Here is a 12,593-nt window from a genome sequence, read left to right as displayed (position 1 = left end):
CAGCGTCACCCGCATTCTTGGAGAGATAGTGATCAGGCCAGTGTGTTGGATGAGGGAAATGGGTGCCGGTTTGGGATGGTTTGTTCCTCACAACATGATGCTGTTTGTCCTTACCCGCTGGTCCCCTCCTTCTCTGCGCGGGTCGTGCTTTTTGGTAAAGTGCCTCAAGTTGTCGTAGTTGTGGAAGTTGAAAAGCTCCACGAGGTCCTGGAATGAAAAGGCAGATACAAACATCAGATGTGCCCGGAGGTTGAAAAGCAAATGATTTCAGTAAATACATTGGAGGAAAAAAACAAATGAGCTGGAATCTGATTGTATTTGCGGTATAAGCTTATTCTTGCGTGCGGCGCTTACTGAGATCTGTATCTGTGACTGGCCTCTAGCTAATCATTAATCAAGCATTATTTACTTATTAAACAGCTTTGGTTACTCTGAAAGTATGTCAGCCAGGTGGAATCATCACTCTCCTGCATACAATACAACTTGTGTTTACAAACAATCATTCCCTGTAGCCCAATCACTATAAAATGCAAAGTATAATCTGACTGCACGGAGTATGAAACATCATCAGCTCTGTTCAGGATGGATACAAACAAAACACTTTCAACTCGTAAAATATGCTGTGATGTTTCTTTCTTTGCCCTGGTATGTTTGTTTTGTACTCCATCTCAAACAGGTTACATGTATTTTATCACATGATCTTTTTATGATTGTCTTTATCTCCAGGAGCTTCGTGATGGAGGCCTATTTATGTTTTCTCTCTAATCCCATTTATTTTACTTACTCGTCTAGAGACAGGCTCTTGAAAATGTTTTTGTGAAGCTTTTGAAATGATACATTTTAAATATACTCACTACTTTGGCAGCTTTTCTTCTGTATGTTGTGCATTTCCATCCAGATCATAATACTCTTTCCGTATGTGATTATGTGGATGTCTTCATGGTTGTATTGTGGGCCCTTGGTGCCATGATGTGAGGAATAGAATTCCTTTTTGAGGGTTGTCATTTGTTAAGTGTGACTCAATATCTGTCAACCTATTTACGACACGCCCCTATTGGCTCGTGAAGCACCTGATGAAGCTCTATGTAACCAAACGTTTTAAATGAAGTTCCTGTGAATGCGAGGGAAGTCTCCATTGTCAACCACAGGTGTTCTCCTATGGACCTGCCAGTGTAAAAACTAGTGACGCAGTTATTTCTTGCACCGTATGCATTCTAAGCACACAGGCGTGCCGTGATCTGCTCTCCTAATGCCGGACATCACGTACCGTGCAGAACTGTATTCCTCGGACTGAGTTGCCCAGCTTGTCTAGTGGAGGTGACCAGCACATGATGCCCATCACGTTGGGTACAACCAGCAGGATCCCCCCCGCTACTCCAGACTTGGCTGGCAGACCGACCTACAACAGGGAGGACGGTTACGTAACAGAAGATCATCGGTGTGTATTTACAGTCGCAACATGGCACGGCACGACGCCGAAAGAGGAAAGTCAGCAAAGAACGAGTCAACACACTCAATAATTCATGGGTTGGATGAATCAGTCTACCGTGACATTGTACCCAAGGCGTTTTGGGAAAATGTACGATTTTAGGTCAACATTTATTTTAATATTCCATCAATTAAACAATGGCAATCACCAACTCAAACAGAATATGCAAAAAAGACAGAATTATTGGGGATTAGATTTTCGCCTCGGTGAAACTTGAGTTAGTGACTCGCTGCCAAAAACCTACAGCTTCATGAAAAACTGAATATTTTCACAAATAGCTCCTTCTCTACGTTTTCCTGCACTGAGCAGCATGTTGCCACAAACACCTCAGCTCAGTCAGTCCATGTGTGATATGACATCTATTGCAAATTGTTTCAGTATTGGTGAAGAAAACTGAATTTAGTAGATCACAAGTACCAAATGACACAGAACTTGACATTTATTTGTAGCCTCTGAGTGGGACTCACAGGCTGTAAACATGACGTGGACAAAAACCCTGACAAAACGGCACCCGTCCGTTCGTCAACTGCCGCTTCGAAGCAAAGTGAAAACCAGAAAATGTCACGAGCTTGTGATTCGTGCCGATTTACTTACATGGAAAGCAAACTGTCCAGAGAAGTCGTACATGCCGCAGGAGTGCATCAGACTCAGGGTGTTCCTCACCGCCTCGGGGCTCAGCACGCGCTCGCCCGAGATCGGGCAGATGCCGCCGTTTGCCAGGGTGGCCGCCATGACACTGGCGCTCTCGCAGGTCACCTCAATGGAACACAGCTGGAGGTTCACACAAAAGGACAACTTGTATCACGTCTCGATCACATCTGTGCACGGCGGGTCTCACGTCACGGCGGCCGAATGGAAACACGGCGGTGGGGGGAGGGGAGAAAAGAGAGGGGAAGATGGAGCATCACAGTGCAGTGGTGGTGGAGGTGACAAGAACACACTCATTCTGTTGCCTGGTTGAGACACCGAGCGACAGATGCGCCTTGAAAACTGCACCGAGACGAGAAACTCAATGCATAACGTAGGGAGGGGAGTATAATGGAAAACAAAGTGACTTTGATAGGAATACTGGGAAATGTGAACCACATTGGTGGAGAAGAAGAAAGTGGATCGAGCAGCAAAAAGCCAGACAACAATATTCTGTATATATAAAACACAGGTGAGTAGAACACGGATTACTGAAAAACAGAAGCAAGAAAAATGAATAAATCACTGCTAGACTCACTTGAAAGTAGAAGTCCAGTACAGATGTCATGTCCGTCCCCTCTGGGAAACACTGCAGAGCAACACAGAGAGGTTAGAACAAGAGGAGCACACAGAAGAAGTAAAGTACTCATTTACTAAAGGGTCACCAGAATCCAGCTCCTTCCAGAGGAAAACGTAAACTAAACCTATTATGAGCAATTGATGGGCTTTTGGCAGTAATTTCCCCACCACCCTACTTTAATTTTGTGTCATTCCTAGTTGCAGCTTTTGAACTTTGTAAGGCACAGAAATGGCAAACAAAACCAGCAGAGCCGTATGACTCATGCATGCTCAAACCTTTTTTTCCTTCAGGTAGTAGCCGATGGCAAAGTTCCTGTCTCCTGACTCACGCTCCGACTGGAATCTGTCACACACAGAGCACAGAGCTCACATTACTCAGAGGAAGGAAATATTTGCCTTCGTGTGTGTGTGTGTGTGTGTGTGTGCGCGCGTGTGTTTGCACTGGTGTGTTGAAATGCCACTTCCCCCTCGCCTCGTGTGTACAGTACAACAACAAGAGCTCTCATGCTCACGTGGGACGATGAGGCTGAAACATGAGAACACCAGCGTGTGGCCTTTTTCTGAACACGTGGTGTCGTCAAGAAACATAATCTCTACGAGTGTCCATTCCGATCCCAATAAAGTCCACCAATACAACACATAACCTCTACTGTCTGAGTAATGAGGGTCAAAGCCTGACCAATTTATTAATTGCACTTACACTGAGGTAAAAGTCCTTAGCATTAAAACATTAATACCCCCGTCATTATTACTTCTATATTATGGTTGGAAAGGTCTTTGCATACTTTGCCAGCTGTTTGTATTTCTGTTGGCATATTTTGTAAACACAATAACATCATAGAGCAACATAGCAACCATGCAAACACTTTACAGGAATGCAGTTGACATCAGAACCGAGCCGCAGGTAAAATATTGGGCGTGGCCTGAGCGAAGGGGAAAGTAGGAGCCATTCATTTGCGTTCGTTCAGCATCGTTCAGCATCGTTTACAACGCTGTTGATAAGCGTTGCTTGTTTTCCGTGGTGCGTTCCAGAAGCCACGGATTCAGGTTCCCGGTTGTTAAACCATCAGCAGGGCCAATTGCGTTTTAGAGCTCGTCATCCAACAGCTGATTAAGGACTCCTGCTGGGATGTGCCTCATAGTTTGAACACTGAGTGTAGACTTCATCATTTTATCAGCATCAACTTAGGATTTGGAAGGACTTACGTGGCATTGCTGAAACCCACATACTCGTTTCCCGCCATCTTTTTCAGAAAGTTCATGACCTAGTAGGGAAAGTAGGGGGAAATAATGAATAACAGTGCTCAATGGTTTGTGGTTGAATTCCATACAATTTACAAATGTCATATAGTAAGTACTATATATAGTGGCACAGTTAACATATTGGGTGGTTAGTAGTTTGATTCTTTAGGCATCATCCTTGAGGTATCTCACCATAAACAGACATCTATTGATATTCTGGGTCAAAGAATTAAATTGCAAACACTGACACATAATCTTTACGGTCGATGTGGCAAACTTCTTTATTGCTGCTTATTTACACATTGAGCAGTTACAGAACAAAGTTTGGATTTGAAGTTGTGTTTCTGGCCACATGAGGAATGTGAGCAATCACATTTTGTCTTTAGGTTCACCTCGACTTCCACGTCGTTTATTTAGTAACTGTAAAAATCATTATTTGGTAACTTTGGTCTCTGGTATAAAGAGAGAGCCTACGCATCTACACACGGTTCCCTCCACAAGTGTTCAATGTTTGACCTCTCATACTTACATAGTCAAATCGCTCAGCGTTGCTTGCGCCTTGCTGAGGGGAGAGCAAACGAAGAAGCCGTTAGTACAGTTCACTCACCAAGGGATGAAGCACAGGACAAGCACAACTTCAGAAAGATTATTCTAAAATGATAATGCTGACAATCTCAAACTACGGAATTAGAAAAGACATGGAAAGATTTTTATTACAAACAAAATGTAAAAATCACATGAGCATAGCCAAGAATTAAACAGGTAGGAACAAAATATCAATACGATTAGCTTGCAAATAAGTTACAAAGAGGCCTTTTTTTGTCTTAAAGGGACGTTTAGTTGACATGTGCATTAACTGAGCTTAGCCAGTTATAGAAAAACATGTCTCACTTGATTATTATGAATTATGAATTATTATTTCACGTCTAAAAACGACTCAAGCAGCTGACTGTGTGTGTGTGTGTGTTTTACATATAAGTCACATGGGTGTATGAAGGAAAGTTTGTACTACGGGTCACCGTAATGCGGGTGTGTTTGAGATGTGCGTCTACTGTAGGTCAACATGTGTAAAGAGCCTGTCGGCCAAAAGTGAGGGAGGCAACGATGGGACAAATGGTCTTCTGGTCCTCTGAGGATTAAATTCACAACTTGTACTGCAGCTCAGTGTACATTTTGCATGCTCATTGATGCTACCTATTACACCAAAGAAAACACACAAAAACAATATATATATTTATATGGAAAACATGCACCTTTAAAGTACTATAGCATTAGTTTCCTCTATCCAAAATACTAAACAATGTATGATGGTGTGAAAAGATCAACTACATTTAAAAATGCAAATGCTTCATGTGTGATTTTTTTTTCTTTTTTCTACACTTTACTGTGCAGGAGAAACAGTTATTGACACGGATGGAGGTGTTAAAAAGTCACTAAATGGGGTTTCTACACAGCTGATTGGGGGGGGGAAAGAGAGAAGGGGGGGGGGGGGGGTTGGGAAAGTGCGAGGAGATAAATATGGAAAAGGAAGAAAAAATTACCAACGTCATTTGACCTGCAGCAGCAGTCATTATTTCCCACAGTTCTGGAAAATATGCAACAACATACAAAAACAGCAACAATATGTAGCCTTCAAGGACCATGTAACAACAGTTTGGGGTATTCTGCCACGGCAACCATCCCACAGTTTCCCACCGGGGTTAAAGCTACAACCTGATCACCGGCTTCACATTCGTGCTTCAGGGTAGAAAGAAACATGAAAAACACATTGAGACACTAATGACAATGGTGAACAGATGTGGACGTATGATGTATCATCATACGTGAGGTTCTCTTCATCTAGAAGTCAGTTTAACGGGTTTCATGAGTGATGGAGGAGAAGCTGTCAAACTGCAGCATGAATTAATGAGGAACTGGTGGAAACTCGTTTGTAAGGAGTTCAGCTACTGTGAGGATCCTGAGTAGCACATGTACGGAGGAGCGTACTGGACTATGTGACACCAGAAGAATAAAGTAAGACAGTGGACTTCTGGGAATGGACGGGATGTTCTTCTGCTTCATCTTGGCCCAGTTTTGATCTGCTCACACCAATGCCAGCAATGTTTTATAAGTAGCTCAACATTTTATATGCATTCCTTCAGTGTGAGTTGATGAGATCAAGGGCGTGTTCGGCTTGTTCAGCATGAGGACTGAAGCAGAAGCAAACGTCCAACTTGGCTCTATGCAAGGATCAAAAACACACCCAGGAATACTAAAGCGCACATTGTATTGCGCTGCTTTAAATTTACTCAGAGGGAGGCATGGATTAGAACTAGAGGTCCCAGATTCCAGGTGTGCCAGTCTGGTCTACGAGTTTGAGTTTGTCAACCTTCTGCTCGGATTAATTGTGGGTAAACCAGAGGCGTTGGCAAATTATGCATCACTGAATTGAACCCAACTAATTACACTACATTATTAAAAAGCACTATGACAACGCGATTAACAATGTGTTTATAAACTGCTGAATGGAGCCATGGAAGTGTTTGTTTGTCCGTGAGGGGAACGGCCGCACGGCGTGTTTGTGTAATAGAAATGTTTTTTTGAGGTTGACGAGACAGGACGTTGCAGAGTCAGCCTCGAAGAAAACTATAACTGTGATAGATGGCAACATTTGGGATTTGACGGCCCCAAAAAAAGAAGTTCAATGACAATGTTATTTAGATGGCAACCTTCTGCTCTGAAAAGGGAAGCCAACCCAACCTGCCATCTCGCGCACGGCCATCAGCAGGTAAACCCATTGATGCAAAATTGTAAGTTTATTTTAAAACATTACCCTAATTCTAAATTGATTTGTTAGCTCAGCAAACAGTGTGGACATGAGTTTATGGTGTCTCTATTTGATACGGAATAATATTCATTAACCTTCTGCCCAATGAAGATAAATGTTCTGTAGTTTGCTTATAATAAACTTTTAATGAAGCCGATTTTATAAAAAACATGCCATTGTATAAAACCTTACTGTGAAGGTGTTTTAATATTTGTTTTAAATACATAATATACCTCAGTTATTGGGATTAAGAAAGAAAAAAACGTATTCCACCTATTTGAATCGAACACCACAGATCCTCTCAGCTCAAGTGGCCTCGTGATGGTTACCTGTCACGGCAAAACACCAGCACATTATTTCATGGAAATAAACGCCGTGCCGGAAGGATTCACCTGTCAACATAAACTATCTGGTGAGGAGCAACAGGTAAACAACATCTACGTTGACTAGGGTTGTGTTTGCATGATGATAATGGGCTACAAGCACAGGTGCCAAAAAATAACAAAAAATGGAAATTGTGATTTTATGTGTGGACACTGAAAATACACAGGTCGCACACCCTGCGAGTATCCCAGTTCCAAAATCACATCAAGTTCAAACAGGCCACATGCTGCAGCATGCCACGTCGAACATAGTGGAGGATTTTGGAATCTTCCACAGTTTAACCCCTGTGAAGGATTTCATTCAAAATCCCTCTCTAGATTGCTTCCTCCCTCCCAAAACAACCAAACAGTAATAATCCCATCCCTAGGCTTGACAGCACACCAAAGTTTGACATAACATCAGGCCGTCTCAAGAAGAAGCTAAAGTCAAATACAAGTCATTGGCATTGAGAGGTTTGAAGCAATTAACAGAACAATATAATTCAATGCAGCAAAAAAAACATCAAATGTCTTTGATTGAATCTTGCATTCTAAAGAAGGTATTGATAGACAGCTGTTCTACGAATGTGTGTCCATAAGAGCGCTAATAATTCACTGCCAGCATTATCTATTCAAAGAGTGGCGGGTTGGGTTAAAGAGTTCAAGAGCAAACCTGAGAACATTAACAGCTGTAAGGAGGTAAATTATCAAAATGAATGAACTAGGCTGGTGTTTCAAGGTTAACTTAAATATGTTTCAACTCTGACCCGAAGAGACCAATACAGTTTTGGAAATGAGTCCAGCATAGAGAGAGAACACAGTCCCAATCACAAATAGACAGGCATTTATTCCTATGTGGGGACCTTTCTATGATGCTAAAGATACTTATGTTGACAATCTGAGCCGTGGCCAACAACAAGCACTTTTAGTGGAAGACCATTTAGCGTCCGCCATCTCCTATGTGCTCCCTCAATACCGGACCAATCTCATAAAACTGTGGTACACTTTAGTGACTCAGACACAATAGCATTGGAAAATGATTTTATAAACTACCAAAGGCACCCTTCAGGCCAGGTTTAATATCTGCTTTGCTACGCGTGAATCTGTGAGTCGGTGGGTTAGCGTTTTCCTGACTGTCTTCACTCAGAGCCACCGAGGAGAAAGTGGAACACTGAACCTCGCTGACTAGATGGAGCAGGTGTGGCAGGTGAGGGGTCATTGCAGCGCGGGGCTGGTTTGCATGCACCTGCATTTGACTAGTTCTCCCTCCAGGTTATTTACAGCAGGGCCAAACAGTGTGTCTTTGTTTTGCGTGTGTGTGTGTGTGTGTGTGTGTGTTTTTGTGTGCTATGTGCCTTCAGGAAGGATTAGGACAAGTCCTAATCACCACAACAAGACACATGGAAGTGGACTTAACGCAGTGACCTCGAAATGATTCCTGAGTCAAGAGTCCCAAATATCTGAACGGACTCTAGTGTTTACCGAATAAGTAACAACACCAGCACAGAACAGCAAACAAGAACAAGGTCTGACATGTGTGTTGAGTCAACAAACGTCTGTTGATTGGACCACGATCAAAAAGTGAAATGCTGCTGCCAATAATTGTGCTGACCTCATTTTATGTAATTAATGAAGCAGCTCGCTGATACCCACTATACAGGAAGGATAAGTGGAAATGACAAACAGACTGCACGTAAAAAACACACACGGAGGCGGGTTCGAGTGTTATTGCTTTTACCTTAATCAGTGATGTACAAACAATGGCGCCGGCGTTAACCATGGGGTTGTGCGGCTTATCTGTAAAACAACAAGAGCTCCGTTAGCGCGCCGCAGAGGATCAGAGTGTAAACACTCGGCTCTGTGTAGAGACAGGCAGCGCACACATTGACACAAGATACTACTGATAAAATACATCTGACTAAAATGATACTTGAATTAGAAGCAGAACCTATTCAATCATTGGTATTGTGTTTGGGTTCAGAGGCTTGTAGGTTTTGGCGCGTTCTTAAACGTAAACGTGTGTAAATTTGTCCTCACTGTAAAAACAGAATACATTAAAACCACCTATTCCAGTTCTTGTTAACCCTCTCGCGCTTACCTGCGTCAGTGATGACGAAAGAGAGCAGGAGCACACATTTTGGCAACAGTAGTAAGGTAAAACGCAGAAGCTTGTAAATCGGAATATTCAGTTCCTACAATCAGTAAATAATATTGATTAATAATCATTGATCAAAATATTCATGATTAAGATTTTGCGCATAAGTGTGCAGTTCACCCTATTGTTTTATTATCTCCAATACCGTCTGGTTTTCGCGATGAAATAAAACCGAGGAGTTTTAAATTAGAGGCTGATATTACGGGTTGTCACCAGCAGTTTGGACACACAGGATGTGATTCTATGACTGTGAATGACTGCACGGGACACTGCAAAGGGTCTCCACCGCAACGGTTTCAGGAGGAACAACCCTGCGCGTAGGCTGATAAGCGCGTAGACAGAAGAACTAAACGCTCACCGTCGTCGTTCAGGAAGAGCTTATTGAAGCGCAGGCCGCTGGGCTCCTTCCCGATGAAGCTGTGCACGTACTCCGTGCTGTGGTCGTGGATAGCGACGGCGTACTTCAGAGGCTTGACGCAGGACTGCAGACAGAAGGGGACCTTGGTGTCTCCTACCGTGTGCCTGCAGAAGGCAACAGATACAGAGTTATGCAAGAAGAACCGAGCAGCTGCGACCAAAATGCGGGATCTAGGAGTCTGAACACCGACTGTACTCGTCCTGGTACGAGAACGACTCCGATGGAATCTGCTGTTGTGTTGAGGTTTGCTTTAAATAAAAAGTCTCACAATTTTTTGCCGTTGGTGCCTTTATGCTTCTATTTTGGGCCTGGAAAAGAGCTTTTAAATGTCAATGGGACCCTCTTCTAAAATGAAGGCAATTCAGTGAATAGAAACAACACATTCAGAATGAGAAACATGAAGAGAATACAAAATGAAACAAATATTTAAGTAAATGCTTATTAAAAAGAGGCCACTTCACATAATGATTTTCGGAATTCGGGGAAAACCATAAACTTGACGGAGTGATAATACAATCAGTTCAGCGTCATGTTATCTTTATGACATCCTCTCTTACACCAACATAATCCACACATACGCTCTTTCGTAAATGAACAACTGCCTATCAGAGAACAAGCTGAACAAAACAACCCTGTTATTTCTCCTTCTAAATGTTGTGCCTTATTGGGTAATACAAGGTAATGTACACAGTAACACCAAGCCCCTGTATATTATATTACAACGTCCTGCAATAAACAGACAGTGAAGTTGCATTAATGCTTCTTTGAAGCGTTATTACACGCCTTTCAAATATACTAAAGCTGATTGGTCGAGTCTATGGTGTGGTATTTCTATATGAACTGGTATGTATGACAGTATGACAAGCCCTTGCTATGGGCTCAGTTCTGATCTCCGTACACAGCGAGCAGAAGAAATAAACAAACCTAACTTTTTTTATTGTTATTTTCTAATAAATACTGTGCCTAATCAGCACTTTAAAGAGTTAGATTAAAACATGTTGTAAAAGTACAAGAGATTTAATTGAACGGTAATAAAATAATAAATGTTTTACTAATACTACAACACATAATGAATGGTTTCACCACCTACTGTACTTAAAATAAATCACAGCTGGCTTGTTAGCGCCCCTCACATTCCACTGAGACCACTGGGTGCACTTTGGTAATTACGTGACCTACAGGGAATGAACACAACATTGTGCATGCTGCATGTGCATTGCAACAGCGGAACGTCATATAGACATTTAAAAACATCCCGGCGTCGCTCTGGCGCTTCTGCCGGCTCGTGTCTCACCTCTGTCCGTCGACTGTGCACAGGGAGACGGCCCACAGGTCAGGGCTGAACTTGGCCAGCTGAGGAATGTAGTCGGCGACCTGAAAGAAGAAAGGCACCTGAGAGCGGTTCACCTTGCACCACCTCGACGGAAAGCCAACACCACTGGTAAAGCAAAATAACAACTCACATATCCTCATCCGCTGACCCCAGAGGAACAATCCTCCCTCAGTTAGGACAAAGTACTTTGCTTTTATCTCCTTCCGCTAAAAGAACAGCAAATAATTTCCAATATTTTCCAGGATTATGTTTCTATGCCTCATTGCATCCACAATATTGCATATGAGAAAACTAGCACTTTTTCTCAGAATGTCTAGAAGTTTACTTTGGTAAATCTGCAGTGAAAGAAGCTGGTCATATGCCGTGTCTATGTTAAGTCCTGCCATCGGAGTAAATAGAGTCAGGGCCCAGCGCTAGCATCAAATCGACCGCGGTGAAAATTTCCGCAAACACAGCCAGGCCCTTCTTTTGGCCTCGGGATCATGAATCCCTCGTACCAGATGCTTTTCAAACAAGAGCTGCAAGTTTCCAGTAGAAGGTTCATACAATTCATACAAGAATTGCACCATGATTTGTCTTTACCGACCATTTCTGCTGCTCTCCCCTTTTAAGTGTGTGAACATTCCAAAATGACTTGTCATAACTCAGAGAAAACGGACTTGCACAGACAGCCATTTTTGTTTTTTATACACATTCTGGGTCAAATGCTTCCTTCAAGTGTAAGATGGCAATGCACACCATTGATACCTGCCAAATGCCGTCTGAAAGCAGACTTGAAACAGGCTGATGGTTAATGAAGATTAATCTCTGTGGGCTAAAACATTAATGGAGATGCACTGGCAGAAGCAAACAAATAAAATACATTTTTTTAAAGTATTGGATCTGAGGACACACCTGTCCTCCAGTGAGTTTTTTGGCACTCTCATACAGCTCATCAATATGGGAGGTGAAGGACTGGAAGTCTGGGATGACGAACTTCTTGCGGAAGGCCTGTGTGAGCAGGACAATGTTGCTCTGGACACACCTGATGAATAAACCACAGATGGCATGTTAAAACATTGTGAGTGCATGCAACTGGAGGAAAGGCTTGTGCATGAAATGCCTTTTGAGACTGGTGTACAGAGAATAAAAGACGAGACGTATCCTACTTCTTGAAGAGGTGTTTATCCAGCGTAACGCCATCTGGGGTGTTCCGCAGAGTTTCTTTGAGGGTGTCCATGCATTCCTTCAGTCTGGGATCTCCACTACGAAGCCCGGTGGCTTTAAGCGCCTAGAATTTAAGAGCATTTAGAAACACCTCTGAATGGAAACAACAACCCTGTTTAGACATGAGAAATTATATATATATACATACATACACACACTGCAGCTGCATATCTCATGTCACTGTGCACATGTTATGGGATCACTCAAGACATATTTATTACCATGTCTGTTCAGGGCCAATGCAAAAGAAACAACTTCATTTTGACACAATTTGGTGTTATTGCACTCGTCAATGATGTGGAATCAGCCCAAACAT

At 42.6% G+C, this 12,593-nt stretch overlaps 1 protein-coding gene across 3 annotated transcripts in view; it reads right to left on the bottom strand.

Annotated features, from left to right (window-relative positions):
- glsb (glutaminase b) overlaps positions 1–12,593 on the bottom strand; it is a 28,480-nt gene that overhangs the window by 10,222 nt on the left and 5,665 nt on the right. For all 3 annotated transcript variants that reach the window (XR_013452952.1, XM_040201883.2, XM_040201884.2), the window contains exons 3-14: positions 12,220–12,341; positions 11,966–12,095; positions 11,033–11,112; positions 9,679–9,842; positions 8,904–8,962; positions 4,527–4,559; positions 3,962–4,020; positions 3,032–3,098; positions 2,715–2,765; positions 2,084–2,260; positions 1,268–1,399; positions 115–207 (exon numbers count right to left, since the gene is read on the bottom strand). Coding sequence is in view for 2 of the 3 variants with exons in the window: in XM_040201883.2 (XP_040057817.2) it covers positions 115–207; positions 1,268–1,399; positions 2,084–2,260; positions 2,715–2,765; positions 3,032–3,098; positions 3,962–4,020; positions 4,527–4,559; positions 8,904–8,962; positions 9,679–9,842; positions 11,033–11,112; positions 11,966–12,095; positions 12,220–12,341 (1,167 nt within the window). In the remaining variant the exon portion in view is untranslated. The remainder of the gene's footprint in view (positions 1–114; positions 208–1,267; positions 1,400–2,083; positions 2,261–2,714; positions 2,766–3,031; positions 3,099–3,961; positions 4,021–4,526; positions 4,560–8,903; positions 8,963–9,678; positions 9,843–11,032; positions 11,113–11,965; positions 12,096–12,219; positions 12,342–12,593) is intronic.

The sequence above is a fragment of the Gasterosteus aculeatus genome, chromosome 16, assembly GCF_964276395.1.
Source record: "Gasterosteus aculeatus chromosome 16, fGasAcu3.hap1.1, whole genome shotgun sequence".
NCBI classification, from domain to species: Eukaryota; Metazoa; Chordata; class Actinopteri; order Perciformes; family Gasterosteidae; genus Gasterosteus; species Gasterosteus aculeatus.
The sequence above is the reverse complement of the archived record's forward strand: the minus strand, read 5'-3'. Positions and strand labels throughout refer to the sequence as shown.